The sequence below is a fragment of the Gallus gallus genome, chromosome 25 (genome assembly GCF_016699485.2).
Source record: "Gallus gallus isolate bGalGal1 chromosome 25, bGalGal1.mat.broiler.GRCg7b, whole genome shotgun sequence".
Lineage (NCBI taxonomy): Eukaryota > Metazoa > Chordata > Aves > Galliformes > Phasianidae > Gallus > Gallus gallus.
In genome coordinates this window covers 1,702,526-1,730,208 of record NC_052556.1, presented here as the reverse complement: position 1 = coordinate 1,730,208, position 27,683 = coordinate 1,702,526, and the positions used below count along the sequence as shown (strand labels likewise).

Genomic DNA, 27,683 nt, shown 5'->3' with positions numbered 1-27,683 from the left:
GGAAGGTGTGGGGTCAGTGGACAGGAGCTGGGATTTCTGTGTGAGATGCCGTGTGGGATGGGGCTGCGGTTCCCACTGAGCTCTGTGCGCTGGAGGAGGCCATGGAGGGGGGTGGGATGGGGGTGGGTTGAGGGTGGGATGGGGATGGGTTGGGGATTGGGATGGGGAATGCAGTGGGGAGGGGATGGGGACGGGTTGAGATGGGATGAGGATGGGATCAGGATGGAACGGGGATGGGTTGGGATGGGGTTGGGAAGGGGATGAGGATGAGGCGGGATGGGGTTGGGATGGGGTTAGGATGGAATGGAGTTGGGATGGGGTTGGGATGGAGTTGGGATGGAATGGAGTTGGGATGGGGTTGGGATGGGGTTAGGATGGAATGGAGTTGGGATGGGGAATGGGATGGAGTTGGGATGGGGTTGGGAAGGGGATGAGGATGAGGCGGGATGGGGTTGGGATGGGGTTAGGATGGAATGGAGTTGGGATGGGGAATGGGATGGAGTTGGGATGGGGTTGGGAAGGGGATGAGGATGAGGCGGGATGGTGTTGGGTTGAGGACGGGATGGGATGGGGACCCGATGGGTGCCATCTCCACACCTGCATTGGTGCTCTGGGGAGAATAAATTATTTTGGGGATGAAAAACCCCCAAACCTGGAGAAAGGTGATGAAAGCGGGGCCAGGCCGGGGCTCCTCCCGACACCGCCACCGCGACTCAGCCGCGGCCGCCCTCTGTCTCCTCTCACCTTGGGGTGGATTTCACAACACGAATGACTATTTATTGTTCCTGCCTTGGAAATAAATACATGGAAATTAAGCCGAGAGGTGTGGTGTGCATTTAATTAGAGACAGGAAATGTGTCAAATGGTTGGGGCGATGGGAGGGGGAATGGGGATAAGGGGCTGTGGGGTGCTCTGTGGTGGGAGGGGGACCCTGGAGTTGGGTTTGGTGACCCCAGTGCTGTCATGCGCTGTTGGTGATCCCATGGTTTGAACCATCTTGATAAGGATCTGTGGGACAGGAGGAGCTCAGCCCCATGGCCGGGCAATGGGTGAGCCCAAGGAGCAGCTCAGGGGCACACTGAGGCGGGGGTCCGGGGGAAGAGGAACTCACAGGGATGACAGCAATGCCTGGGAACTGCCGTGTGATGGACCCCGATCCTACACGGCGGCTCCGCGCACACACCCTGGATACCTCGTAAAAATACGGGCTGCGTTGTGACATCGGCCAGGCACGGGGTAATGAGGGCTGTGATTCAGAGTGAGCTGTCTGCCTGCAGGGCCGGGGAGGGCTCCCACCCGACGGGATTGCAGCACCGGCACTGCGCTCCTCCTCACCCCGAGATCAGGCAGAGGGGAGCAGGGATGACACACAGAGCTTTCCCGGGGCCGCTGCCCCATAAGCAGAGGTCCCCATGGAGCAGAGGAAAAAACGTGGGCGGTCGCTGCCCGGCGCCGTGACCTCCTCTTTGCATCCCAAAATATGCAGCTCCGGTGTCTCCGTATCTGATGGGCGCATTGGATCTCCGCGCCATCGCCGCGCCGACGCAGGGTGCAATTTGCTGGCCTGCTTAATTATGGCTGTGAGCTCCTGGCACAGCCCTGCAGCGCATCGTCGGTCCCCGTGTGTCTGCGGAGGGCTGAGCACCCTTCACCACGAGCGCTTTGGGTCCAGAGAGTCCCAACCCAACCAGATTGGGGTCACCGACGTTTCCAAAGCCCCTCGGGCTGAATGGAGGCGGAATGACCCCAATGGATGGGTTGTGTCCCACTGCCCCACTGCCACACTCGGTGCACGACGCCGTGCGTTCACCCATCTGCACCCCGTCGGTGATACACGACGGTGATGGGCAGTGGGTTACGTGCTGGTGTGACTGGAAGAGGGAGAAAAAGAGGGGAAGAAAGGAGAGGGGGAGGGGGGAGGAAAGTCGGAACCTGTGCCCCTCAGTGCTGCTGTAGGCTTTGGGTTGGTGACACCCGGCCAAGGGGCGCACACTCAACCATTGAGTCCATTCTATTTGTGGCGCAAAGGGGGTATTCCGTACCCACGCATGGGGTGGGAGCGGGTGGGATTCAGCAGTTGTGCACGCATGGAAGGGGAAGGGCAGCACGGATCCTTCCTCCATTGGGTCGGGCCGTACTCCCTTCGCTGCCACGTTGGCCCTTTGCGTCAGAGCCTCTCGCAGCAGAGGGGAACTCCGCATGGCGACAGTGCTGTCCACCCCCCCGTGCATCCTGCACCCTCTTGGCGAGCACTTTTGGTTCCCTAATTCCAGCTGCGAGCTCCGCACGTGGTTTCCGTTCCTCCTTTGCTGCCAAGCAATGCCCCAATGGTGGAGACCCTGAAACACTCGGGGAGATTTTCTGCACGAGCGTCGGGCCAGCGGCTCTCCCCGCGTCGGTACGGGGAAGGGATGGGATGGGGACCCCGGGTTGGCCCTGTAGGGTGGGCTCAGCGGCCCCACTGCTGCGTGTTGCAATCGGGGCTGCTTCCAGGTAAGCTGGGAACGCCCTGGGACGTCAGGGAGGGGCGGGAGCCTCCTTAAAGCCCTCGGGCCCACGGGATGGGCGCGAGGTGAGGGCGAGCGGGCGGAACGGCTCCCACGGCTCTGCAGCCAACAGGAGGACAGACGGACACAGCGGGACGGGCTGACGGGTGAGGAGCTGCACCCGGCGATGGGTGCTGAGGGGGGGGAACGCTCAATGGGACGTGTGGCTGCAGGTGGGGTGGAAATCCCCCCCCCCCTCATCCCCCCCGCCCCTCTCCAAGCCCTTTGGCAGCTCCGTGCGTGCGGGGTCGGGTGGTGGATGGGGAGCTCAGCACAGGGGGTCTGTGGGGCTGTGGGATGGGGCTGTGGGAGGAGGAGAGGAGAGAGGAGAGAGGAGAGGAGGGAATCATCATGGCGGCAGGAGCGGGCAGGAGATTGGCCCCCCTCCCACCCACCCATGTCCCAGTGCAGGAATGTCCCCACGTCCCGACGTGGGATGATGTCCCCCGTCCCACTGTGGAATGAGATCCCCGTGGCCCACAATGGGATGGTGGTCTGTGGCCCCCGGGGGTGCGTGGTGGGACCGGTGCTGCGAGGCAGCGTTGGAGCAGAGCAGTGGGGCCCAGCGGGGTCTTTGGTTGGGACTGCTGCAGTCGTGGTGGTGTTTAACGGCCTGGGATGAGAAGAGAACAGAGATGGAGGTCTATGGGGATGCGATGGGGGCTGCAGATCACAGCAGGACCTGCTGCCAGCACCGGGCCCTTCCATGGCCCCACAGAGGGGTGGGGACAGCTCACGAGCACACTGAGACACAATGGGGAGCACCTCGTGCCCCGTGCACCACCCCGACGTGCCTCCAAACCCCGCATGGAGCTGCAGTGGGGAAAATGGGTGCAAACGTGGGGTGAAATTGGACCGTGATGGCACTGGAATGGCACCGATCCGCCATGGGGTGGCTCCAACCACGACCCACACCGGTCAGCGGGGCCACAAATCCGCACTGCAAGAATCAGCACAGTGCTGTGCCCCTCTCAGCCCCATCCCTGCTCAGGAAGGAGCCGGGACCGGACGGCGTCGTTTCCGTCCCTGCCTGCGTGCATCCTGCTGGGCTGCGGCCGCCGGACCCCGTGACAGCAGCAATCCATTGGGCACATCCATAGGAAAGGGCTCCGTAGGAAAGGGATCCCGGCGTGGGGTGGCCGCCGGGCACAGCGGACGGACGGGGTAGGACTGTAGGGTTGGGGAACCCGTGGCTCGTGTGGCCCAGACCTATTTTGGGTGACGCCTCAACCGAGAGCCCCGCCGGGGTGTTCCCGAGCCGTGAAGCAAGAGGAGGGCCGGCAGGTAATTCCTGCCACTCCCTGCCCCATTCCAACCTAATGAGCCCTGGGAACCGGGCGCCGCGGTCCGGGCACTGCGGTGCCATAATTACCGCCGTCCCACGCGCGGGGGCGGCCGCCCTGGGGGGCAGGTGGGGTGAGCAGTGCCATATGGGGTGATACGGGGCACCGGGCACCCGACTTTGGGGTAGAAAATGCCTTTTTAGGCTCAAAAATGCCTTTTTGGGGTCACGCACGGAGCCGGGCGCTCACCTCCGTGCTTCGCCGTGGGTTTCCCCAAGCAGAAGCCCTGCAAGTGCCCCAGCCCTGACCCCCCACCGCCCCCCCCATATCCTGCAGGTGAACGTGGGGGCGATGGCGGAGGGCACGGAGCTGGAATGGGCCGTCCAGGTGCTGGTGAACAACTTTGACAAATATTCGAGCCGCTGCTGCTGCCGGAAGCCGCGGCGCATCAGCAAGAAGGACTTCCGCAAGATGCTGAGCCGTGAGCTCAACCACATGCTGACGGTGAGGCCGGGGGGGACACAGGGATGGCTTCGGGGTCCCCCCCCCTCCCCCCGTGGGTTCCCGGTGCCAATATCTCGCTCTGCCCCGCAGGACACGGGGAACAGGCGTGCGGCCGACAAGCTGATCTGCGACCTGGATGAGAACAAGGACGGGCGCATCAGCTTCGAGGAGTACTGGACCTTGATAGGCGGCATCGCCAGCCCCATCGCCCACATCATCCGCCAGCAGGAGCAGAGCGTCAAGCTCACCAAGTAGCCGGGCTGGGCCCACCCCCACCCCAGACCCCGAGCTCAGCCCCTGCTGCTCCATGCCCCCCCCCCACCCCCCCTTGCTTTGTGCCCCCCCCCCGCTCAGGGCATGCAGACCCCACACACCGGAGCAAAGGGGCGCGAGGTCACCACGGGGGGCTCCTCCTGCCCCATCACTGCCCTCATCCCCCCCCCCCTCCAGAGCTGGGCTGGAAGCGCAGGGAAAGGCTTCCCCCTCACCTAGGACACGAATGCTGTTCGTTCTCAGCCCACCCCAACCAGCACCCCCTGCGCCCTCGGAGCACCCTCTCCTCCTCAAAGTGTTGGAGCCTCCATGGGGTACCCCCTAACCCCTCCCACTCCCCCCCGGGGCTGGTGAAGGTCCGCCCTGCCCACCCCCGGGGCTGGGAGCTCCCGGCTACGGCCGCGGGTTATTTATTGCAGCAATAAAGTTTGGAGGAGCAGCGGGGGCACGGCGAGGATGGTGAATGCGGTGGGGATGGGGGCACCGAGTGGGAGGGGGGGGAGGGGTCCTCCCTGTCCCCTGATGACGCTCAGCGGGTCACCACGAGGTGTCACCACCGCCCGTGTCCGTGGGGCGCAGCCACGATGTGTGCCGCTAACGGAGTTCCCATGCGGGTCCTAAAGTGACCCCATCCCGCAGCCCCACCTCTGCGTACCCCAATGGGACCCGCGGGCTGCAGAGAGCGCAGAGGGGTCCGCTGAGCCCCCACGGGGACACCCCGTGCCCCCCACGCCCCCCAGCACAGTGGGGCGGCAGCATTTCGGGGCGGCGGAGCTCCCACCCATCCCAAATTCTGCCCGCTCCGCCCCACCGCCACGCAGCCCCCCGCTTTTCCGCGGGGATCCCGGTGGGTTTTTGGGGGGGGGGGGGGGAAGAAAGGGGGATTGGGGGTGAGGGGGGGATCCGTGGGAGCCGCCTGCGCTGAGTCAGCGCGCAGGAATCCCGTCGGGGCGCGGCGGGGCCGTGACTCACCGCACCGCTCCGGGGCGGGCGCAGCGCAGCCGCTGTGCGGGATCGGGAGCCGCCGGCGACGGGTGCGGGGAACCCCACACTGCGGAGGGGCTACGGAACGCCCCCCCCCCCCCCCCCCCCCCCCTTCCCCCCGGGTCCGGTGAGGGGACAGTGCCTCCCGTCCCCGTGTCCCTGCGGGGATCAGCTCGTCCCGTGCCCTCTGCTCCCGTCCTTGGGAAGGAGGGGTCTGGGAGGGGGGCAAAGTTGTGCACCCCCCCCCCCCCCCCCATCCCCATGCAGGGCCACAGCCTACGGTCGCTGTGAGTCCCAGCTCAGCACTGCTGCACGGTGAGGTGGCAGTGGGAGTTGGGGGGGGGGGGGGGCACAGACCCTGCCTCTCCTTGGGGACATCAGGGCCCGGGGGGGGAGGGGTTATCCATCCTCCTATGTCTGCCCATGGCATATCTGGGGTGTGTGGGACCCCCCAATCCCGGGGATAAACACTGCTGTCATAAACACAGCCCCGGAGATCAGAGATTCCAAGAAGAGCCCCAAAGATGCACCCCCCCGTGTACCCCCCCTCAGCCACCCAACCCTGCAGGAGGGGGGAACCCCTCCAGAGCTCGGCCACCCCCAACCCTGCACCCAGAGCCAGGAAAGGCCTTGTTTGTGGGCCACCACCACTGTCACCCTCACCAGCACTCGGGCAGGAGGGCGACAAGTGCCAGCAGCCCACGGGTGAACAGGGCTGCCCCCCCAACCAGCATGTTTCCCCACTCCCAGCACAGCTATGGGGCTGGCAGTGGGCTCAGACCCCCCCACAGAGTGCTCCCCCCGTGTGCCTGAAGCACACGTTGCCATCGATGCCCACCTGCGCTGTGCGTCTCACTCTGTCTCAGCTCACACTGCTGCCACTGCCACCCATCCTTTGGCACTGGTTGGTACCGGGGACACCGGAACCACTGCCAGCACCCAAAGCCCGGTGGCTGAGCCCAGAACAGGGGCTGCTGCCCGATTTCTGCCCCATCCCCCCCCCCCGCCTCCCTCTCCCCCACCCCCCATTAACAGCATCACGCAGCTCAGTGAGCAAAAATGGGGCGCGGGCGAAACCCGGGGCTGGGAACACCCGGGGGCGAGGGGCTGCACCCCCCAACTGCACTATAAACACCAGCACACAGTGACGGTGGCACCGACACCCCGACTCCCGCTGTCCCCGCTCAGCATCAACCCCGGTGAGTCCCTTTTAGCGCTCCATTTACCCCCCAGCTGCAATATGGGGGGGGCAGATTCTGCACCCCAAAAGGCGCACATCCATCCGGGTGGGTCCCCCACGGTCACCCCGCTGTGTCCCCATGCAGGCAATGATGGCGTGCCCCCTGGAGCAGGCGCTGGCCGTGATGGTCTCCACCTTCCACAAATACTCGGGGAAGGAGGGGGACAAATTCAAGCTGAGCAAAGCGGAGCTGAAGGAGCTGCTCAGCAGGGAGCTGCCCGCTTTCGGCACCGTGAGTGCACATAGGGTTACATCACAGCCCAGCCTGGTGCGAGCAAAGCAGCCCTGGGGCTGTGCATGGAGCATAGGGGGGTGGGGGGGCTGCATGCTGCCCCATAGCCCACCCAAAGAATGGACCCCATGCCTGGGGTTGGAGCAGACACAGACCTGGGGGGTATTGGGGTGGCACCAGCAGAGCGATGCTCCCATTTCAGTACTTCTTTCTCCCCTTCTTCCAGCTGTGGTTTGGTTGAGGAGGGGGGGTGGAATGGGCAAAGCTTATGAACAAAGTATCTGTGCAGCCCCGGTGCCTGCAGAGCTCCTAAATGCCACCTCCCTTGGAGGGGTGGGGGGCAAAGAAAAAGCCCTCTTCTCACTATAAGGATGGAGGGAGCCGGGGGGGCTTCCATCCGTCCCTCCATGGGGACACCTCCCAGACCCCAACCCCGCTGCCAACCCCCTACAGAAGCAGATGGATGAGGGGGAGTTCCGGCGCCTGATGAACGACCTGGACCACGACAAGGACAGCGAGGTGGACTTCAAGGAGTACGCCTGCTTCCTGGCCTGCGTGGCCATGGGGTACAACGAGTTCTTCCGCGATGCCCAACGGCCCCGCAAGAAGTGAACCCGCGCAGCGCTGCGCAATAAAGTCCTCCCAGCGCCTCACGTGTGACTCACGGCTGTCTGTCTGTCTGTCTGCCCGTCCGTCTGTCTCTCTTTGGGATTTGCCACCCTGCAGCCCCTGAGGTGCTTTTGGAAAAGGCTCAGAGCTGTCCTTGGGTGTAACACTGAGATACCCCCTCCCTTCTCCCCCCACCCCAAAATGTCACTGCCGTCTTTAAGGAGGGGTTTGGGGGGGTCACAGTGAGCTCAGAACTCAGAGCCCCCCCCCAAAGCTCAATATGGGAGTGGGGACCCAGGCAGGAACATGCACTGTGCAAAGAGCACAGCCAAACTCACATGCTGTGCTGTCATGGGGGGGGGGGGGAACATGCCTGGGTGCCCAGAGGGACCCTCAGCCCCTGGAGCTGAGGATGGGCCCATCCTGGGGGGCAGGAGATGACCCCAACCCCATTTTGCTGCAGGCAGCTCCCAGGACACACAGTGCAGTCACAGCTGAGCTGAGCTAGGCTGGGCTGCCATCCCCCCCCCCAGCACAGTGAGTCTGGGTTGGTGCATAGGGAACACTCCCAGCCAGCCCCAAACCCAAAGAATGCACCTCAGGTCTGTTATGGGGCAGAGCATCCCCAGCACAGCCCTCAGTGAGACCCCAAACACCATCACGTCCCCAAGGCCTCACGGAGACCCCCCATCCCATCACATCCCCAGAGCTTCACAGAGACCCCATATCCCATCATGCCTCCAAGCCCCCATGGAGACCCCCCCCATCCCATCACATCCCCAGAGCCTCATGGAGACCCCTCATCCCATCATGTCCCCAAGTCCTCATAGAGACCTCACATCCCATCATGTCCCCAAGCCCCCGTGGAGACCCCCCCATCCCATCACATCCCCAGAGCCTCATGGAGACCCCACATCTCACCACACCTCCAAACCCTTCTGGAGACCCCCCCAGTAGCCCTCCCCATATCACTCCAAACCCACCCCCACCCCCACCAGCACCTCCAAGCTCTTCCCTGCCCCATCCCATGTGCTTTATAAGGAGCCCCAGGTGCTTCAGTCCCCTCCCAGTAATTAGCACCAGGTTGCACCTGCTCCCTAACGAGCTCCAAGCCTGGGGGTTGCTTTTGCCCAAAGACATTTCGCTTCGTTCATTCCCACCCGGGATGCTCGGGGTGGTGCTGGTGGGGTCCAACGTCCCCTTTCCCCATCCCGCAGCAGCTCTGTGGTCCTCACGCTCCCGGCCACGTGCGGGGCCACGCGGGCGCCAAAATAGCTCCGCGTTACACAACGGGGCGTTGGGAAACAGAAATGGCTCGCAGGTGGTTTGAGTTAAAAGCAGAGAAAAATCAAGGAAAACTCCAACCCCCACCTTGGACCGACGCCGCTGGGGCTCAGTGCCGCCTCCGACACCCCGAGAGGCGCTGCCAAATGCTTCGTCCCCCACCAACCCGTGCTCCCCATCCAACCCCCCCAGGGCCGCTTTCTCCCCTTTTGGACCCAACCCACCCCCTGGGCTGAGCTGGGAGGAGGCTTTGGAGGGGAAGCTGGGGCTGCCCGTGGGGGTTCCTCTCCACCTCCATCAGCCAATGCAGTGTTGGTACCTCCTCATCCATCCGGGGGAGGGGGGCGAGGGGGGGTAATGAGGCTATAAAGCAGCACATCCCAGTGCCTTGCCCCCACCCACCCGGCCTGGATTGCTCTGCTCCAGTTCTTGGTGAGTCACTTTGCCCATACTGCTCTGGCCGCCCCCCCCGGATGCTGTTCCCCCCCCTACAAGCGCTGCTTCCCTCTGCCAGCTGCTGCCCATCCCCACCCCCCTTCCTCCAGCACTGCTTTTTTGGGGTTTCTCACCCGGTGCCACCCAGCCCCGCTGCTTGGGGCAATGGGGGGATGTGGTGATGCATGGATGTGACACTGCACCGGGCTCTGCTCTCAGCTGCCATCAGTGCCCCCAGACCCCCGGTGTCCCCATGGCGTGCCCCCTGGAGCAGGCGCTGGCCGTGATGGTCTCCACCTTCCACAAATACTCGGGGAAGGAGGGGGACAAATTCAAGCTGAGCAAAGCGGAGCTGAAGGAGCTGCTCACCAAGGAGCTCCCCAGCTTCATCAGCGTGAGTGCGGTGGGGGGACCCAGGGGCCGGGGGGGTCTCGCGGAGACCCTCGGTGCCACCTCTCCATCCCCATTGCTCAGAAACGCACAGACGAAGCCGGATTCCAGAAGCTGATGAGCAACCTGGACAGCAACAGGGACAGCGAGGTGGACTTCCACGAGTACGCCACGTTCCTGGCCTGCGTGGCTGTGATGTGCAACGACTTCTTCCAGGAGTACCCCGACAAAATGCCACGCAAGAAGTGAGCGCGGGGGTCTGCCGGGCTGCGCCACCCCCCGCTGCGATCTGAGTGCTCTTCCAATAAAGGTTGCTCCAAAGCCAGACCTCTGCGTGTGCTGCAAGTGGGGTTCTTGTATGGGGCCGGTGCGCTGTCGTGCATGGGAGGGCTCCGTTTCACCTCCATGTGAGCTTGGCAGGTGCTGGAAAGGTGAACCAGAATGAAAAGGGTGGATGTGGAGTCTGGACATTTGGGGTTGGACTTTTGGGCTCTGGACATTTGGGGTCTGGGTTTTGGGCTCTGGACATTGGGGCTGGACTTAGGGTTGCGTGGGCACCGGTTCCCATGCACAGGAGCCACTTGCGGACTCGTCCCCATGAGTCAGCCCTGCTGGCAGCACCCTGCCCCGCTTCTCCTTGCTGGGAGCTCTCAGGGATCAACGGTTCCGATGGTACCACGATAACGGGGACGGTGAACAACTTCCAGCCCTGGTGACGAAGCAATCGCTGACCCCACAGCCCCACTTTGGCGATGCCAAAGGGACCCGGTGGGATGTGCCCAGTGTGGGGGGTCGGGGGCTGACCCCCTCCCACTGCTCCATGGGGCACCCAGGACCCATCCCCTATCCCTCTGAACCCCTGGGAGCGGTGTTTTGGTTGCGTTCCCACCCGGGGTGGGGTTATGGCGTGCAGAGGAGTGGCTTCACCACAACCCTGCACCCATCCACCCCCGGCCCCCCCCGGATGGGAGGACTCAGCCACGGCTATAAATGCGAGGAGGAGCTGCGCACCGCAGCCCTCCCTTCCCCGTTCCCGGATCCTGCCCTGCTCCAGCGGTAAGTTTCCCTTTCCTCCTTCCCATTCCCTTTTCACCAAACCCCTGAGGCTGCCCCGGGGCTCTGTGCTGCCCCCCAGATGTGCAGAGTGCCCCATCCAGATGTGGGACCACCCCGCCCCCAATGGAAGCCAACAGCTCCCCCACGTCCTTTCCCATCTCAGGGCTGGCGAGGCAATGGGGACTGGAGACCCCACGAAGGCTTCTCCCCATCCGCCCCACTCGTGCCCCCCTCTGCCCCCCATCCCAGCCCCCGGCAGCTCCCACAGCCCCGTGGCTGCGTGTGGAGGCGGCGGGCACTGTGCCCTATGAGTCAGCTCAGCCACAGCCCTGGTCTGTGCAACGTTCCGGGATGGGGGGGGGGGGGGGGGCACAGAGCAGCCCCTCACCTTTGGGGCTGTGCTGAACTGGGACCTCAGGAGCTGTGCCCCCAGCACCGGGCTGATGGGGGGGGTTGGGGGGCTATGGGTGGGCTGAGAGTTTGGGAGAGTTGGATTGGGGGTTTGGTGGGTACTGAGCTCTGCCCTGGTTCACAGCCCAGCCCGCAGCCATGGCAGCCCCCCTGGACCAAGCCATTGGGCTCCTGGTGGCCACTTTCCACAAGTATTCGGGCAAGGAGGGCGACAAGAACAGCCTGAGCAAGGGCGAGCTGAAGGAGCTGATCCAGAAGGAGTTGACCATCGGGCCGGTGAGTGCTCCCCAACAACGCCACCACTGCTGCACCAACAGCGGAGACACACCCAGAATATGGGCATGGGATGGGCAGGGAGGGAGGTGACACGAGGTGTGACGTCACCTGGGGGGGGTGGCACAGCCCTGCCCCCACACCTGCCTTTATGGGATGCAGTGTGAACACCGGTGCTTTGCTGGGGAGGGGGGACGTGGGTTGGGGATGTGCTCGTGGTCGGGTCCCGTGGTGCCCCTCAGCTGTGTGGTCCCCCTTTTCTGGGTAAGTGTGGGGCCACGTCCCCCCCCTGACCCCCCGATGGTTGATGGCTCTGTGCTCTTTGGGGCTGCAGAAACTGAAGGATGCGGAGATCGCGGGGCTGATGGAGGACCTGGACCGCAACAAAGACCAGGAGGTGAACTTCCAGGAGTACGTCACCTTCCTGGGCGCCTTGGCCATGATCTACAACGAGGCCCTGTTGCAGTACAAGTAGGGCTGAGCCCCCCTCCCAATGGCCTCTAAGGGGCCCAATAAAACCTTTTGTAAAGATTTGCAGCTGTGTTTGTGGTTGTTGTCGGACCTCAGAGGAATCAAAGCCTCACGGATCAGTGGAGCACCTGAGCGCGGCTGCGCTGTGCTCACATTGCAGGGGTGGGGGGCCACACTGTCCACCCTATGAGCCCTCAGCCCTTTTGGGACCCGATTTGGGATTATTTTTGCATTCAGAACCGGAACGATGCATGATGAGCATCCCTTCCTGCTGGCTCATGCCCTGCGCCCACCCCGCTGCTATATCCCCATCCCCATTCCATCCCCATGGCATCGAGACAGCAGCCCCCAGCAAAGCAGCAGCGTGGTGGGCAGCAGAGGGCAGCCCAGGGCTCACAGTGTGTGCACGCACGTGTCCCTTCTCACCTGCCCCATGGGACATCCGTGTCTCCTCCCACCCCCACGTGGCACAGCCGTGTCCCTTTGCACCTTCCCAGTGGTGCATCCGTGTCACACCCCCATGCTGGTGCAATTGTGTCCCTGCATCCTGCCCAGACAGACACATAATGATCACCAGTTATTGCAAGAGCTGCTGCTCCGTCCCCACGCCAGCAGGGACCCCTTCCCAGGGAGCTGCACGCATTCTGCTCCTCATACAGACTGCACCCTTTTGCAATACATGCTCCTCCTGGAACCAGTTCCTCGTGCTCCTGTAAAGGGAGATGCGATGAGGAGAGGTTTCAACACCTCCATCCTTCCCATCTCCTAACATCCCTAATGGGCGTCATGGGTTTTCTGCACTCCCAGGAGCACGGAAGGGGCAAAGGGCTCCGGCACTGCAGGGCAGGACTGCCCCAGGGGGCTCTCCTCACCAACACACACAGCGTTCTGCACCCAGCCCCAAAACGGGGACCCTGTGGGGTGTCCACAAGCGGTGACACCGCCGTGACCCTGGGAGGAACGGTTGGCAGTGATTGCCAATGCCAATGCCAACAGTTGCTGTCATCAGCAGCAATCACCGCTGCTGGGAAGTGCTGTCTGGGAGGCTTCCCGCACTCAACAAGTCCCAATCTGCAGCGGTTTGCTGGCTGCAGGGCTGGCTGCTTGGTGATTGACACGGGATGCTGATCGCTGACCGGGTGGGATGTGTCCCCCAGCAGCCCTGGGCAGGGGGCAACCGTCCCCATCCGGAACCAAGCATCGGGGCAGACACCACATCCCCCTTGGGATGAACCACATCTACAGTGGTAAAAACCATCGCCCCACGGAGACCCTCACCCACAGCGTCCCGCAAGCTCCAGAAAAATCCCTCTTTCTTCATCTCCACCAGGAACCCCGAAAGGGGAAACCCCCTGCAACACCACGGACCTGCTCTGCTGGCTCCCTGCAAAGGTCTCTGCTGGCGTTTCCTTGTTTTGCCCCAACCAGTTTGGTGCGTCCCTCCCTCCTTAACGCCAGCAGAGGTCGATTCCTGGAGCTGGGCATGATCCGCCGCCTGGGTGTGCTGCGTGCCGCGTGGTGGCCTTGCACAATTCCTGGGGTTATCGCCCCAAAGTTATTCGAGGGTGTCACAAATCATAGCTCAGGGAGGGTATAAAAGAGCCCTCACGGCACCGCGCAGCCACCGCCGCTGCCGCTGCTCTCCTGCTCACATCGCTGTCGGAGGAACCCCGCGACCACCCGTTGGTGAGTGGTTACCCCCACTTGGAGCTCCTGGAGGGTTCTGCTTCTTCTGTAATGTTTGGCTGCTTTTTGTTTCCCAGTGCAATGAAGACCGACCTGGAGCTCGCGTTGGAGAGCGCCATCAACGTCTACCATCACTACGCCATCCGGAACCCAATGGATGATTACCTGAGCCGGAATGAGTTTGCCACTCTGCTGAAGGAGAACGCCAAGCCCTTCCTCACCGACACCCTGCCGGTGAGCTGAGCTGCTCAGCACCCATCCGTCCTTGGGAGCTCCATGGGTGGTGCTCTCCTGGGGCACGGGGGAGCTGAGACCCTCTGAAGGGGATGGGGGGTTGGTGGGGTGAACTGGGCAGTTTTGCATGGGCTCTCCCCAAAGCGGGGTCAGTGATGGAGGCGATGGGAAGTGGGGAGTGCTGGGATGGAGCTGTGGGGTTGTGGGGGACCCCGTGCCCTGACTCGTTTTGTCCTGCAGCCCAACACGTCCGTCGATGAGTACATCAGGCAGCTCTTTGTCAAATCTGACAGCAACCACGACGGCCGCCTGAAGTTCACCGAGTTCCTCACCACGCTCAGCCTCGTGGCCATCGATGCCCACAACCGGTCCCACAAGCAGCCTGGGGACCATGGCCACGACCATGGCCATGACCACGGCCACGACGGTGGCCACGGTCACCACCATTAAGGCTGTTCCTGCAGAGCTGTGCTCCTCCAGCAGCGGCATCTCCCCTCTCTGCCCATGAGCACACAGCCAAGGCTGCGCTCTCTGCTTCTGCCTATGACACTGAAATAAATTGTCTTTCTCTGTGCACCAAATGCACCTGTGTTGTGTCCTGCAACCTTGGGGGGGGGTCTTGGGGGGGAGGGGGGGATGGGACACGTGCCAACCCAGCCTGCATCCATGGGGGTCACACGCAGATGGCATGTGGCAGCAATGGGACATGGGGACATGGGGACATGGGGACATGGGGAGAGGGGGTGGCACAGGGCATCCCTATCCATCCTGCTGTTCCCTTGGGGGGGAGCAGAGCTGCACACAGCTCATGCTGGGCTGATTCATGTGGCAGCACTGCCGTGTCCTGCAGCACCCACACCCCAGCAGGTCCCCACCAGCTCCTCGAGCCCCTTGCACAACGGTGCGTGGCCCCTGCACCCCACACCTCAGCACTGGGTGTCCTGGGCAGCCCCTCCTGCCCTGATCTGGGATCTCTGGGTGTTGCTGAGACCCGACTCAGCTGGTAACCCTGAGGTGGAGGCGATGCTTTTACAACCCACGAAGCAACCAGCGTTTTCCTGCAAGCCACAGTGTGGCAGAGGGGCAACAAATGATGCAGAGGGGCTCTGGGGATGCAGTGCTGCACGATGCAGCCTCATGCTTTTATCTGTGCAGGGTGGCAGCTCCTTGGAGTCCAGCAGGTCCATGTGCCACTGCCTGCTCATGGGGACCTGATCCAAAAGCAGGATGGAGCCGCGCGTTTGTGGGCAGCTGTGCATGGAGAGGGGAACTTCAGGCTCAGGGAGGGGGACTTGGCAGCACCAAGCTGGGGAAGGAAGCGTGGGGCCGGGTGGTTGTTTGCACTCAGGGACGCCAGTCGTCGCTCTCCACCATGACAATTCAGCCACTGGGGAGCAGCTCTTGTCCCCCACTTGGGTGCTGTCCCCATCCAGGACATCACTGCAGGTTTGGGGAGCATCGCTGGAGTGGGTGGGAGCAGAGGACCAGCAGCCCTGCCCTGAGGGGATGCAGCAAACACCACCCAGCTGATGGTTGGTGATGACAGGTCGGGAATGAGGATGCAATTTGGGACTGCTGAGAAGCCCTAATGACAGAAGGAAGACAAAGAAACAATAAAGTGAGTCAGGGATACCAGAATAAAAATCATGCAACAGATCTGGTTACGGCTCCCGGCTGCGAGGAGCGCCCTCCGAAAGCACCCTTTGTTTTTGTGTCCCCACCTCTTCCCAGAACCTCCCATCTAATTTTTACATCTTCTCATTATCTTCATCTCTTCGAGACCTACTGCTGTTGCAAAACCCCCAGTTGAAGTTCAGGGCAGCACAGACCATGACCCCAGATTTGTTTTTCCTTCCTTGAGCTCAGTTTCCTCCAAAGGAGAAGAGGGAAGGTCTGGTGCCAGCAGTGTGGAAGTAGCAAACAATGGAAACTCATCTGGAAACCCAACAGTTGAACGAAGACAACGCTTCCATCTTTGCTTGCGTTCAACCAGTTGATAACGTAGAAAGCACAGGGCCCTGCAACCGTGTTAAAAGCATGCCCACTTCACTCCGAACACCCCATCTTTCTGCTGTGTTGGGGTGGGAGGGGGCAGAACGTTCAGCACGTTGCCAAACCTGCAGCTTCAGCACATCGGCGCGGCGGGCTCTGCATTTTTGTCCATGTTTCCCCATTCTTTGCCCCGACATGGGGGTGGCAGGACAGCATTTCTGAAGCCCGGTGGGTGCAACCAGGAACCTGAGATGGGGACAGGCTCAGAGGTCCCACCTCGCAATTTCCAGGTGCGGGAAATGCTAATTCAAGCTGTTGCTTGCACCAGGTGTGTCACCACCTCTGATGAAAGAGAGCCTCTGGTGCATATAAAGGGCCATCCAGGTGCTGGAATCACTACAACAGACCCATCCTCTGCAAACCTCCTCGCAGACAAGGGTGAGTGGCACTGCAGGGATCCCTGCAGCAGATGGGAGGATGAGGGTGAAGTGATTTTGTGTATTGCTTCGTAGCACGGCTGCGTTGTTCCGGAGCCGTGTTTCCCCCTTTGGGGTGGTGGGTTAATATCACTTAGTGGCATTTCCGTGCCATTGTTAGCAGGGATGGAGATGTTTTTGCTTTGGGGTGGCACCTGCTGAGAGCAGCACAACCTGGGGGTGCCTGGTAGCATGGTTGTGGGGTGTTTGGCTTTGTCCCCTGATGGCTCCGAGCTCTGCCTGCAGGTATCCCATCATGTCCACACGCACCACCGTTCCACAGCCCAAGGACAAGCAATTCCCAGGGAACAGCAGTCTGGAAAAGGCCCTGGAAACCATTGTGAATGTCTACCACCAGTACAGCATCCGTAGGGCTCATCTGGACCTCCTCAACTTCAATGAGTTCCAGACGCTGCTGAAGGAGCAGGCACCCAACTTCCTGAGCGTCTGCGTGAGTATCCCAGGGGTGGGAGGGATAGCTGAGCTGGTCCTGGGGGTGTGCTGGTGGGATTGGGGTGCAAACATCCCTGAAGGGCTGTGGTCCATCAGACCCAGCGCAGCCATGCACTGTGGGACCTCCCGTGCTCATAGAATGGCTTAGGTTGGATCCACTGCAGAATATCTTGGGTTGGAAAGATCCTGAAAGGTCCTCGAACTGTAGGATGCCTTCAGTTGGAAGGATCCTGAAAGATCCTAGAACTGTAGGATGCCTTGGGTTGGTAGGGTGCTGAAAGATCCTAGAACTGTAGGATGCCTTGGGTTGGAAGGGCGCTGAAAGATCCTAGAACTGTAGGATGCCTTCGGTTGGAAGGGTGCTGAAAGATCCTAGAACTGTAGGATGCCTTGGGTTGGAAGGGTGCTGAAAGATCCTCGAACTGTAGGATGCCTTGGGTTGGTAGGGTGCTGAAAGATCCTAGAACTGTAGGATGCCTTGGGTTGGTAGGGTCCTGAAAGATCCTAGAACTGTAGGATGCCTTGGGTTGGAAGGGTCCTGAAAGATCCTCGAACTGTAGGATGCCTTCAGTTGGAAGGATCCTGAAAGATCCTAGAACTGTAGGATGCCTTGGGTTGGAAGGGTCCTGAAAGATCCTAGAACTGTAGGATGCCTTGGGTTGGAAGGGCGCTGAAAGATCCTAGAACTGTAGGATGCCTTGGGTTGGAAGGGTGCTGAAAGATCCTCGAACTGTAGGATGCCTTGGGTTGGTAGGGTCCTGAAAGATCCTAGAACTGTAGGATGCCTTCGGTTGGAAGGGTCCTGAAAGATCCTCGAACTGTAGGATGCCTTCAGTTGGAAGGGTCCTGAAAGATCCTAGAACGATGGAACTGTTGGTTTGGAAGGGAGCTCACAGCCTCCCCAGGCCCACCCTTGTTATGAGCTGGGTGCCACCCCCAGCTCAGGCTGCCCAGGGCTCCATCCATGACTTTGGGCACCTCCAGGGAAGGGGCACACACAATACCACATAAGGCAAGACCCATCCTTCTTGGAAAGAGAAGATCCCAACGATCCCACATCCTCCAAACGCTTCTCAGCAATGAAAGGAACAGGGTGGGGGTGGTGCCCACCAGTGGGCACACAGCCTGGGGAGGGGCGCTGACCCACACCCTGTCCCCCCTGCAGGGCAGGAACCGTCCTGACTACCTGAAGATGCTCTTTGAGGAGACGGATATGAACAAGGACAAGGAAGTGTCGTTCAAGGAGTTCACCATCGTGCTGGCCAAGGTGACCGACGACGCGCACCGCATCATCCATCAAGAGGACAGATGTAAGCCAGACAGCAACTGAGCCACCCCACACCATGGAGCTGGGCCCCAGGGAAGGATCCGGAGGGGTCTGCATGTAGGAATGGGGTTCTGGCTGAGTCCTGCCCACTTGGGTCACCCATAAGATAATAAAGCATTACCTGAACCTCCCTGAGTCCTTCCTATCTCTGTGCTCCCTTCTCAGGGTTGGGGGAGTGGGGACCTTATGTGGGAGAAGTGTTTGCCCGAATGAGGGACCCCCAAAAAACCCATGGAGGAAGGGGCTTATGACATCTGTGGTGGGTGGGCATCAGTTGGGTCACTCAGTATCTGTCAAAGGCAAAGAGGGGAAAAAGCCGGAGTGTGAATCCAAGGGAAAAACACACACAGAATGCATAAGAGCACAGTCTGTACACACAGCTTCCACTCCATGGGCAAGCCAGAGATTTTAGGTTTTTCTCACCACTCTCTGTTGGAGCAGCTCTGGGGGCACCTCTGGTCCATCCCCTGCCCACCACTGACCCCCAGAGAGGTTCACCTCCTCCAGAAGCGTTTGGAGACCTCTGAGGAGCAAAGTCCACCACCCCCCTGGGCAGCCCATCCCAGTGCTCTGTCACCATGGGATGAAGGAGTGCTTCCCACCGCTCACACCAAACCCCGTGGCTCAATTTGCCTCTTGTCCTGGCACTGGTGGGAAGAAGCTGGTGATGCTTGGGGTTAGAGTTAGAGCCAGGGGGCTCAGGGTTAGGGTTAATGTTAGGGTTAGGGTTTGGACCAGGGGGCTCAGGGTTAGGGTTAAGGTTAGGGTTTGGACCAGGGGGCTCAGGGTTAGGGTTAAGGTTAGGGTTTGGACCAGGGGGCTCAGGGTTACGGTTAATGTTAGGGTTAGGGTTTGGACCAGAGGGCTCAGGGTTAGGGTTAATGTTAGGGTTAGGGCTGGGGGGCTCAGGGCAGCAGCTGGATGTTCATTTGTGCCCCCCACGCAGCAGCAATGAGCAGCTGCAGCTGTGGGCATCTCAGACAGACCCGGCCCCCACTGCAGACCCCTTCCTGCTCAGGGTCTGTAGAACGTCCTGAGTTGGAAGGGTCCTTAAAGATCTGCCTTGCTCAGTGCATCCCCCTGATTTCACCACCCTAAAACCACATCTAGCAACCAGGACCTACTTCCTTCCCAATCTCGTGCTAAACCTTCCACGAAACGCAGCAGCACGAACCCCACCTTGTCCTCTGCTGACTGCAAGCCCTTCTCTTCTGCTCGTAAATGTATTTGGAAAGCACTTGAGCAAACACTACCAATCATGGGTTGCCTGACCAGGGCTCAGCTCCTGCAGTCACTATTGGTCCTGCTTGCCCTGAACCAGATCCTCTGTGCTATTCACTGCCCTCTCCCACTCCCTGCCCCACAGCAATGCTTGCCCAACGCTGCAGCCTCAGGGCTGGGATTGCAGCTCACCATAGCACAGTGCATGGGTGCGACCGGGCTGGGAGGCTCTGCTGCACAGAGAGACCTGCTGAGCCCGATGGGATGATGTGCCATCACATCCCTGAGACCCCAGAGTGGTACCTGGGCTCATGCTAAGGGCTGCATTGAGTGACTGAATGACAGAAGATGCTTGGGGGGATCATTGCTGCTGCCTGGTGGGCACAGCCGAGCATCCAGCTGCTGCCCTGAGCCCCTTGGTCCAAACCCTAATCCTAACCTTAACCCTAACCCTGAGCCCCCTGGCCCTAACCCTAACCTTAACCCTAACCCTGAGCCCCCTGGCCCTAACCCTAACCTTAACCCTAACCCTGAACCCCCTGGCCCTAACCCTAACCTTAGCCCTAATCCTGAGCCCCCTGGCCCTAACCCTAACCTTAACCCTAACCCTGAGCCCCCTGGCCCTAATCCTAACCTTAACCCTAACCCTGAGCCCCCTGGCCCTAACCCTAACCTTAGCCCTAATCCTGAGCCCCCTGGCCCTAACCTTAACCTTAACCCTAACCCTGAGCCCCCTGGCCCTAATCCTAATCCTAACCCTAACCTTAGCCCAAACCCTAACAGTAATCCTAACCTTAACCATAATCCTGAGCTCTCCAGCCCCAACCCTAACCCTAACAGTAATCCGAGCCTTAACTCTAACCCTGAGCCCCTCAGCCCCAACCCTAACCCTAACCTTAACCTTAACCCTGAACCCCCTGGCCCTAACCCTGAGCCCCGTAACCCTAACCTTGACCCTAACCCTGATCCTGAACCTCCTGGACCTAACCCTAATGCTAACCCTGAGCCCCCTGGCCCTAACCCTAACCTTGACCCTAACCCTGAACTCCCTGGCCCTAACCCTAACCCCAAGTCCCTAACCCTAACCTTGACCCAAACCCTGACCCTGAACCCACTGGCCCTAACCCTACCCCTGAGCCCCTAACCCTACCCCTGAGCCCCTAACCCTACCCCTGAGCCCCTAACCCTACCCCTGAGCCCCTAACCCTAACCCTGAGCCCCCCAGCCCACACCGTACCCTCAGCCCATCCTCTCCCCACCCCACCTCAGGATTTTACAATGGCCAAAGCTCCGTTTCCTGAAATCGCTACCAAATTCTGCAACCGAGCGGATGGTCCCCCAACGTTGTGAAACACCCCAGACCTTCCCTGGCTGTTACGTGCACCGGAGCATCGCGTTGTGAAACGCAGACCTCCCTGGCAATGAGGGCAGGGCTGTACCCCCCCCCCCTCCAGCAGCCCCTGGCACTGCTGCCCCACGGCTGCTCACATTAGGAGCTCAGCAGCCCCACTCTGGCCCTCATTTGGCGTCGGAGATGGGCGCCGTGCTCAGCAGGTTGGAAGGATCCCAGCCAAGACAGCTGAATCAGCAGGGAGGGGGGGGTTGGGAGGAAAAGGGGGGGGCTCTCATAAAGCTGCACTGGAAAATCTCGTTTTGCTCTTCCCTGCTCCCAGCGCGCCTGCGCCCGGCCTCTGCAGCACCCAGAGTCAATAAGGCACAATGCCACCAGGGGAGGACATGCGTTAAAACAACAGCAAAAACCCAACCAAAACCCACCTGTCGGCCCCACCCAACCCTTGGGGCAAAAGTGGGGTGGGGTGGGGTGAAAAAGAGCCACAAAGCCACAGCCGGAGCCATGCAGGGCTGGGAAGCCGCCCATGCTGTGTGCCTTTCCTGGAGAGCTGCTTGCTGTAGGTTGGGGACAGTCTCTGCGTCACACAGATAACCCCATTGGTGGGCAGCAGTGGGATTTTGGGATGCTCCATAGCAGTGCTATGGGTGCGGTGGAGAAGCGCCCCTGCGGGGTCAGAATAGGGTTAGGGTTAGGGTTAGGGTAACAGAGGGAAGCTGCCAAAATGAGTGGACTTCTCGAGGATGGCCCTGATGGCCAAGGGGAGCTATGGGGACACGGCCACCTCCCTGCCACGTAGAAAGCATTGCAGGAAAAGCCACAGAGACCCCTTTTAAGGAACTACCCCCAAGCCTTAAGCAACACGCCACGGTGTCATGACGATGGACCGTCATGGGATGAAACAGAGGCATTTCACAAGCAGGGGACGGGGCCGGCAGGCACCCTATAAAGAGATGCTGCGGTCCGGGCCGGCTGCAGTTCAACCTGAGACGGTCATCGCTGCTTCACCAACATGAGCAAGGCAAGTCGGAGGGGGGTGGTGGTGGTTGGGGGGGGTTCTAAGGTCTCCATGCTCTTTTCCAGGTGCAGGTTGAGCCAGCAGAGAGGGGTGGGGACCCTCTCCTTGCCCTGTGAGCCTCCACACTTCCCAGCAGAGGGATGAGCGCCGATGGAGATGGGCATGGGGTGGCTCATGGGGAGAGATGTCCCCTCCTGGAAAAGGCTGCCTGCAGTGTGGGATGGCCACCGAGGGCCTCGTGGGTGTCACATCTCAGGCTCAGCACCTGCACTGCCACAGGGGCGTCGGGGGAGCCTCGTCCAGCTGCAGAAGGCTCATTCTGGGGGGGAAAGAAAGCAGCTCTTAGACGTTACGTTTTGCTGCACAACCCAGAGCCGAGGCTGCAGCCTCCAGGCTTCCTTGGCTTGCAGATTACCCAAGCAAACAGCTCAAATTTAGCCTGCAAACAGAATGACTAAGAGCCAGGCTGCATCCCCACCTGCCTGCAGGGAGCTGCGCTGATGTGCAGACACCTGCTGCAATCCTGACCTCCTTCTGTGCCTCTGCCTCTTCCAGGGCTGCCAGACCCAGGGACCGCTCTCCGAGCTGGAGAAAGCCATTGATGTCATCATCGATGTCTTCCACCAGTACTCGAGACGGGAGGGGGACAAAGACACCCTGACCAGGAAGGAGCTGAAGCTCCTGATTGAGAAGCAGCTTGCCAACTACCTGAAGGTGAGCGGAGCTGGGGGAGGGCTTCTTGTGCCCCCACGCTGGGAGGGAGTTGGGTTGGATCCCACTGCCCCGCTGGTTCCTATCAGCTCAAGTGCCCCAGGGAGCAAATCCAGCCCAGCAGCCCCCTCCCAGTGTGCTCCTGCCCCAGCTCTCCCCATCCAGCAGCCACTATGAGATGCCATAAGGACAGATGAAGGACAGCCACCCTGGAGAAGCAGCCGGGATCTCCAGCAGCCCAGGAGGGTCTCAGCGAGGCCGGGGGACCTCAGGGCTGTGACCAATGGCACTCTGCCTCTTCTCCCACAGCACGTGAAGAATCAGGTCTCTATTGACCAAATCTTCAAGGATCTCGATAACAACAAGGACCAGCAGCTGAGCTTTGGTGAAGTGATGCTCCTGATCATCCGGGTGACCGTCGCCACCCACGAGCACCTCCACTTCTGTGAGGACCACCAGCAACAGCACCAACACCAACACCAACATCAGCACAACCACTGAGGAGGGCTGTGCTTGGCAGCTGAAGGCGCCCACCCAGAGCTCTGAGCTCCTGCTCCCCTTTCCAACCCTCTGCCCCCCACTCCTCCTCAACCCTCTGCTCCCCTCTCCCAACCCTCTGCTCCTCCATCCCTTCAGGTTTGATGGTTTTGCTGCCAAATAAAGATTTGCCCCAAGGCTGCTGAAGCTCTCTTGTTTCTGCCTGTTTATTTCTCACCTTGCCCTCCCCCTCAGCGTGGCTTCAACCCAGGAAGGTCAGGCTTGGAGGCAGGCTGCAGGTTCCCAGAGGCAATGTGGGCTTCTGAGAGAGCAGTGCTCATTGCAGCAGGGCTCACAGTGCCCCCCCTTGCAGTGTCCTCTATAGGTCAGAGCAGACCACAAAATCTGAACCACCTCCTCATTTCCAACCGAGAAAACTCTGCTTTGGGAACGCTCTGCCTCCGCCTTCAAACCGGGCTGCAGTGGTTGGTGACAGAGATGGGGGAGAACCCTTTTTAGGGCACTGTGGCTGCTCAACCCCGGTGCTCGGCTCCCAACATCTCAGGTTTGCACGGAGGCAGCTATGAATGGCTGCTTTCAGCAGTAGGGGGGGGAGGGAGGGGGTTGGAAATGCTTGAGATGCCGCCCTGCAGCTTCATGCTGTGAACCCACGGAGCTACTGATTTGAAAGGCTGATTTGCAAATGCCTTTTGGAGGAAGAAAAAGGAACAGTTGTGATTTCCTAAGGGTGAGTGGAAGTCCTGAAATCACCCTGCTTGGTGAGGAAACTTGCCACCAGCTTCCCCAAAGCAGCAGCAGCCCCCGGGATAACACAAGACTGCTCCAAGCTTGCTTCACCGCTGCTGGTCAGGTTGCTTCAGCTTCCTTTAGGGTTGCTTTTGACATCTGAAACGTGTCTAACACCTTCCTACAAGGTAATATCTGATGGGGTGAACATGGGATCCGCTCGGCTCTGAGCGCAGGGTGGGGTGTCCCAGTGGAGCTGCACCCTGCAGCCAAAAACGGGCCGTGCATCCCAAGCCGGGTCACACATCCCACCCTATAGCACTGTGAGGTCTCCATAGCAGCTGCAGTCCCACGTGTGGGGGGAGAGCAGATCTGATTCCCTGCCACCCCCCCGCTGCGGTGCCTCCCGGAGCAGAGCAGTCCCCAGGATGCGCCCACCCCAGGACGGCGCTGGTGCGGTTGCAGCAGTCGGGTTTTGCGGGAGCTCTCCTTCCGCACGGCCCAAGCACACAAACCCGGTTCTGGGGCCGCAAGGGCCGTCCCTGCCCCTCCCTCCAGGATCCAGGCAGGAAGCAGCAATAGGATATTTGCCGACGGGGCTCTGCGCTGCCCCGGCTGCGGGATTGCTGCTGCATCACCGCTGGGGCTGCGACAAAGGATGCGGAGAACAAAACTCCTTCTGCTCTGAGCACAGCGGGTCCGGGGCACCGGTGTGGGGCTGCAAGAGAGCTGAGGCGACCACCGAGCCCTGCTACGACGGACGGTTCCCCAAACGCATCCCACAGCTCCAGCAGAGCTCCCAGACGGAGAGGAGACCCGCAGCCGCATCGCATCCCACATTGCACGCTCGGGCTGAGCCCTACTCCGCGGTCAGGGCAGCCCATTGCCACTCCATCAGGGCAACGTTGTCCCTTCCAGGGATGGGGACAGCACCCGAGCCCCAAAGCCCCGTTGCTGGGGGAGCATCTCTGCAGCAGTACGGGGCAGGAGGACCCAGGGGAGCAGCTCCGGGCTTGTGCGTTCAGCCCACGTTGTCCCACGGAAGGGTTCGGCGTTAGGAAGCGGAGGATGAGGCGCTTTGTGACAGAGCCCTGCCGCCACCTGGTGGCACCGACCACCCCCAGCCCTCCTAGGAGGGGAAAAAAGGAGCTGAAGCCTTCAGGGCTGGGCTTTATAACAGCCCCGTAATGAGGAGATGGGACCCAAATGGGACAGAGCTGTGCCCCCACCCTCCCCTCCACCAGCTGGGACCTACCCAAGAGTCCCCCCACGCGGCCCCCACAGAACCAGGGATGGGCTGATGCTGGAGGACACCTCTGGATCCAATCCCCTGCTCCGATGTGGCCAACAGCAGCAGCTCCGTGTCCAGATGGTTTTGCAGATTGGCCCAAAGAAGAGACCCCACAGCACAGAGCACTGCCCACTGCTCCCACTGCATCCCCGCTGCGCCCTATCCCAGCCCTGGCAGCACCAAACAGAGCCAGGCTCTGCCCCCATGCACCTCCCTGCAGGGATTTATGGCCACAGGTGGGACCCCCTGACCCCCCCGCCCCACACCGGGCAGCCCCAGCTCCATCTTTACAGAACCCAGAGGTCTTTTCCAACCCGAATGATCCCATCCTGCATTGGATAACGCCATTTCCGCCCGACGTGAATGTGTAAATTAATATTCTGAGCTGTCGCCTGAACACAACAATTTGCTGCTGCAGCAGTCAGCGTTTCCAAGTCGTAATTCATTTCTGCTCCTGATGCAACCCCACGTGCCCAAGTGACACAACAACACGCTCCCTGACATTCCTAGATTACTGTCAGTTTACGGGGAGGCCACCAGTTCATGGGGAGCAGTGAGAAGTGATCTGAGCAACCCGACCCAGCTGCATGTGGACACATTCATTAACGGAGCTGGATCAGGTGGCCTTTATGAGCTTCGTCCAACCCAAAGGGTTCTAAAAATATCCCCATTTCCCCAAATCCCAACGGGGAATTCCTTATGAATGGACGGAATTACGTGTCGGAGAAGAAGGGCTGAGATCATCCACATTGGGCCGGCATATAACAGGTGCATTAATAATCCCGTTGGCATTGGGCAGCGGTGTCTCATGCTCAAAATAACCCTTTTGGAGGGCTATAAAACCCACTCAGCCCAGTCCTCTCCACTCACCGTCCCTCCCAGACACTCCTCTTGTTGCTGCAGAGGTAAGGCTGCTTCTCCTTGTGCTCCTGCCCAGAGGTGATGGAGTCCCAGAAGTGGGCATAGGACAGCGGGGATGGGGGTGGCTGGGGAAGGGTACACTGCTAACGGGAGCTCCGTGTGCTGCATCAGGGTGATGGGTGGGAAATGGGTTTGGGGAGAGGCTGGCGGGGCTCCTTGCGTTGGCCTGTGGGTCTGCTCATGCTGGAATGGACAAAGAAAACTCAGAGAGTGGGTATATCGAGGGGGTATATCGAGGGGGTATTTGGGATGGATTGGGAAGACGCAGAAAGAAAGAGTTCAGTGGGGGGGGGGGGATAAAGAACAATGTTGAAGAGAGAGAAGAGAGGGAGTGAGGGTGGATGAGAAGTGCACCAGGGTCTCCTCTCACCAGAGCCATCTCTTTGTCCGTGCAGCTTTGCTGACGCTCGGAAGAGATGGGTTCCAGCGAGTCCTGCCACAGCCAGAATCCCTCCTGCCACAGCTCCCATGCCTGCAATGACTCGGGGCCCTCCTGCCATTCCAGCAGCCAGAACGTCCCCGCACCCATGTACGCCTGCGTGACACCATGCAGCCCTCCAGCACAGACCTACTGTGTGCCCACGCAGTGCTATCCCCCACCGGTGCAGACCTGCCCTCAGAACACCAATGCAGCCTGCAACCTGCCACCACCGTGCCCCAAGTTCTAGCAGCAGCAGCCAGCCGTGCACACAGCTCTACAGCCCCTGGATGCCACCCTGCTCCATGCACCGACCTCATCCTCAGTGCTCATCGCTTACCAGCTGCGGTGCTTCTCCACCAGCACTCAGAGCAGCTGGAGGGCTATGCGATATCAGGGTGCAGCACCTCTGGTTCATTATTTGAGTTCTTTCCACCTGTGCAACACGTGAGGTTTGCTGCCAGCAGTTTCCTTCTTGCTCTGCTGCTCCCATTTTCAGGCAGGAAATAAAAGCTGCATTTCAATCCTTCTGGTGGTGTTTAGTTGCTACTCCGTCCTATTCGGTTTGTGGCTTTTGAGCTGTGTTTTAATCGCTGGTGGACTCCTCCAAAGCAGGAGGAGCACCAAGGAGGGGTGAAAGCCAGGGAGATGCCCACAGCACTGCACAGAGGTGCTGCAAGCACTGTGCTGGGTTAATTCTGGGTGAAAATCAGGTGTTTGCACTGAGCAGATGGCTTCAGACACAGCTGCTGTGCTCAGCCAGCTCCAACAGCAGCACCGCTTCTCCAGCCTACCGACACAGAAGCTGAAGCAGTGCACCACATCCATGCGAAGCCCCGCAGAGATCTGCTTCTCTTCCACCAACATCTCTCCTATTGCACTGCTCGGGGTCTCCCCATTTGCAATGTCAGGGCACCCTCCTGCTTCCCTGCAGCTCACCAGTCCCCTTCCAGCCATCTCCTGGGTTGCCCTCACCTTCTTTCTTACCAGCTGGTGCCCATCTGTGTCACTAATTAGGCTCTAACGAGTGGCAGTGACCTGGTGCAGCTGGGTTGTTAGTGTGAAGCTAACAAACTCTATGGGAGGTGAAGCCCATGTTTTAGCAGATGGGAAGCTGAACCTGGGAAGAGCTTGCCTGGAGAACAGGGACTTGGTGGGCCCTTTTATGATGGTAGGCTGTGAGCCAAGCCTGCCAGTGACTCCCCAACAGAAATGGAGTGGGAATGCGTGCTCTATGCCACCAGAAGTCAAACTGAATGTCAGTAATGACTTCTTCTGTCCTCAGCATCTATGGAGTCAATGCAGTGCCCCGCTCGGTGCACCCATTGCCCCTCCTGGGCTTCAGTTTGTCCCCACTGCGCCCCATCCT

The 27,683-nt window shown here is 60.5% G+C and overlaps 9 protein-coding genes across 11 annotated transcripts; 8 read left to right on the top strand and 1 right to left on the bottom strand.

Moving 5' to 3' along the window:
- Nucleotides 1-776: 776 nt before the first annotated feature.
- On the bottom strand, nt 777-9,061 carry LOC124417399. The gene is made up of 2 exons (XM_046904025.1): nt 9,043-9,061; nt 777-3,159 (listed from the first exon to the last, which is right to left on the bottom strand). Exon 2 carries the CDS (start codon nt 2,943-2,945, stop codon nt 1,569-1,571), a length of 1,377 nt encoding a protein of 458 aa, XP_046759981.1. The 5' UTR covers nt 2,946-3,159; nt 9,043-9,061; the 3' UTR covers nt 777-1,568.
- S100A16 (S100 calcium binding protein A16) lies at nt 2,302-5,045 on the top strand. Of its 3 annotated transcripts, none has more exons than XM_046904026.1 (3): nt 2,302-2,398; nt 4,166-4,333; nt 4,424-5,045. In XM_046904026.1, the coding sequence occupies exons 2-3, from the start codon at nt 4,181-4,183 to the stop codon at nt 4,586-4,588; spliced, it is 318 nt and encodes a 105-aa protein (XP_046759982.1). In that variant the 5' UTR covers nt 2,302-2,398; nt 4,166-4,180; the 3' UTR covers nt 4,589-5,045. The 3 variants fall into 3 exon arrangements, with proteins under 3 accessions (XP_046759982.1, XP_046759983.1, XP_040508506.1); XM_046904027.1 differs by lacking the exon at nt 2,302-2,398 and adding an exon at nt 2,570-2,653; XM_040652572.2 differs by lacking the exon at nt 2,302-2,398 and adding an exon at nt 2,570-3,830.
- Nucleotides 6,743-7,715, top strand: S100A4 (S100 calcium binding protein A4). Its single transcript, XM_004948219.5, has 3 exons — nt 6,743-6,789; nt 6,916-7,062; nt 7,516-7,715. Exons 2-3 carry the CDS (start codon nt 6,919-6,921, stop codon nt 7,672-7,674), a joined length of 303 nt encoding a protein of 100 aa, XP_004948276.1. The 5' UTR covers nt 6,743-6,789; nt 6,916-6,918; the 3' UTR covers nt 7,675-7,715.
- A 290-nt stretch (nt 9,062-9,351) lies between the features above and the next one.
- On the top strand, nt 9,352-10,107 carry LOC121107581 (protein S100-A4-like). The gene is made up of 3 exons (XM_040652571.2): nt 9,352-9,387; nt 9,610-9,784; nt 9,865-10,107. The coding sequence occupies exons 2-3, from the start codon at nt 9,644-9,646 to the stop codon at nt 10,027-10,029; spliced, it is 306 nt and encodes a 101-aa protein (XP_040508505.1). The 5' UTR covers nt 9,352-9,387; nt 9,610-9,643; the 3' UTR covers nt 10,030-10,107.
- A 688-nt stretch (nt 10,108-10,795) lies between these two features.
- On the top strand, nt 10,796-12,051 carry S100A6 (S100 calcium binding protein A6). The gene is made up of 3 exons (NM_204148.2): nt 10,796-10,836; nt 11,372-11,523; nt 11,855-12,051. Exons 2-3 carry the CDS (start codon nt 11,386-11,388, stop codon nt 11,993-11,995), a joined length of 279 nt encoding a protein of 92 aa, NP_989479.1. The 5' UTR covers nt 10,796-10,836; nt 11,372-11,385; the 3' UTR covers nt 11,996-12,051.
- Nucleotides 12,052-13,614: 1,563 nt separating this feature from the next.
- Nucleotides 13,615-14,492, top strand: LOC101747386 (protein S100-A9-like). The gene is made up of 3 exons (XM_004948221.5): nt 13,615-13,677; nt 13,755-13,911; nt 14,152-14,492. Exons 2-3 carry the CDS (start codon nt 13,759-13,761, stop codon nt 14,359-14,361), a joined length of 363 nt encoding a protein of 120 aa, XP_004948278.1. The 5' UTR covers nt 13,615-13,677; nt 13,755-13,758; the 3' UTR covers nt 14,362-14,492.
- Nucleotides 14,493-16,301: 1,809 nt separating this feature from the next.
- Nucleotides 16,302-18,285, top strand: LOC121107580 (protein S100-A9-like). The gene is made up of 3 exons (XM_040652570.2): nt 16,302-16,341; nt 16,626-16,830; nt 17,998-18,285. The coding sequence occupies exons 2-3, from the start codon at nt 16,636-16,638 to the stop codon at nt 18,160-18,162; spliced, it is 360 nt and encodes a 119-aa protein (XP_040508504.1). The 5' UTR covers nt 16,302-16,341; nt 16,626-16,635; the 3' UTR covers nt 18,163-18,285.
- A 3,420-nt stretch (nt 18,286-21,705) lies between these two features.
- Nucleotides 21,706-23,144, top strand: S100A12 (S100 calcium binding protein A12). The gene is made up of 3 exons (NM_001305151.2): nt 21,706-21,752; nt 22,305-22,463; nt 22,770-23,144. The coding sequence occupies exons 1-3, from the start codon at nt 21,744-21,746 to the stop codon at nt 22,959-22,961; spliced, it is 360 nt and encodes a 119-aa protein (NP_001292080.1). The 5' UTR covers nt 21,706-21,743; the 3' UTR covers nt 22,962-23,144.
- A 2,695-nt stretch (nt 23,145-25,839) lies between these two features.
- On the top strand, nt 25,840-26,840 carry MHM2 (male hypermethylated region 2). The gene is made up of 2 exons (NM_001397637.1): nt 25,840-25,880; nt 26,292-26,840. The coding sequence occupies exon 2, from the start codon at nt 26,313-26,315 to the stop codon at nt 26,562-26,564; it is 252 nt and encodes an 83-aa protein (NP_001384566.1). The 5' UTR covers nt 25,840-25,880; nt 26,292-26,312; the 3' UTR covers nt 26,565-26,840.
- Nucleotides 26,841-27,683: the final 843 nt, after the last annotated feature.

What these genes read in the sequence shown, in the direction of transcription:
- LOC124417399 (XM_046904025.1), bottom strand. Translation starts at nt 2,945, where the DNA reads ATGGGTGGGTGGGAGGGGGGCCAATCTCCTGCCCGCTCCTGCCGCCAT.
- S100A16 (XM_046904026.1), top strand. Translation starts at nt 4,181, where the DNA reads ATGGCGGAGGGCACGGAGCTGGAATGGGCCGTCCAGGTGCTGGTGAAC. An exon ending in AGCTCAACCACATGCTGACG is followed by an intron (nt 4,334 to 4,423) that starts GTGAGGCCGGGG and finishes TCTGCCCCGCAG; the next exon opens with GACACGGGGAACAGGCGTGC.
- S100A4 (XM_004948219.5), top strand. Translation starts at nt 6,919, where the DNA reads ATGATGGCGTGCCCCCTGGAGCAGGCGCTGGCCGTGATGGTCTCCACC. An exon ending in AGCTGCCCGCTTTCGGCACC is followed by an intron (nt 7,063 to 7,515) that starts GTGAGTGCACAT and finishes AACCCCCTACAG; the next exon opens with AAGCAGATGGATGAGGGGGA.
- LOC121107581 (XM_040652571.2), top strand. Translation starts at nt 9,644, where the DNA reads ATGGCGTGCCCCCTGGAGCAGGCGCTGGCCGTGATGGTCTCCACCTTC. An exon ending in AGCTCCCCAGCTTCATCAGC is followed by an intron (nt 9,785 to 9,864) that starts GTGAGTGCGGTG and finishes CCCATTGCTCAG; the next exon opens with AAACGCACAGACGAAGCCGG.
- S100A6 (NM_204148.2), top strand. Translation starts at nt 11,386, where the DNA reads ATGGCAGCCCCCCTGGACCAAGCCATTGGGCTCCTGGTGGCCACTTTC. An exon ending in AGGAGTTGACCATCGGGCCG is followed by an intron (nt 11,524 to 11,854) that starts GTGAGTGCTCCC and finishes TTGGGGCTGCAG; the next exon opens with AAACTGAAGGATGCGGAGAT.
- LOC101747386 (XM_004948221.5), top strand. Translation starts at nt 13,759, where the DNA reads ATGAAGACCGACCTGGAGCTCGCGTTGGAGAGCGCCATCAACGTCTAC. An exon ending in TCCTCACCGACACCCTGCCG is followed by an intron (nt 13,912 to 14,151) that starts GTGAGCTGAGCT and finishes TTTGTCCTGCAG; the next exon opens with CCCAACACGTCCGTCGATGA.
- LOC121107580 (XM_040652570.2), top strand. Translation starts at nt 16,636, where the DNA reads ATGTCCACACGCACCACCGTTCCACAGCCCAAGGACAAGCAATTCCCA. An exon ending in CCAACTTCCTGAGCGTCTGC is followed by an intron (nt 16,831 to 17,997) that starts GTGAGTATCCCA and finishes TCCCCCCTGCAG; the next exon opens with GGCAGGAACCGTCCTGACTA.
- S100A12 (NM_001305151.2), top strand. An exon ending in AGCTTGCCAACTACCTGAAG is followed by an intron (nt 22,464 to 22,769) that starts GTGAGCGGAGCT and finishes CTTCTCCCACAG; the next exon opens with CACGTGAAGAATCAGGTCTC.
- MHM2 (NM_001397637.1), top strand. Translation starts at nt 26,313, where the DNA reads ATGGGTTCCAGCGAGTCCTGCCACAGCCAGAATCCCTCCTGCCACAGC.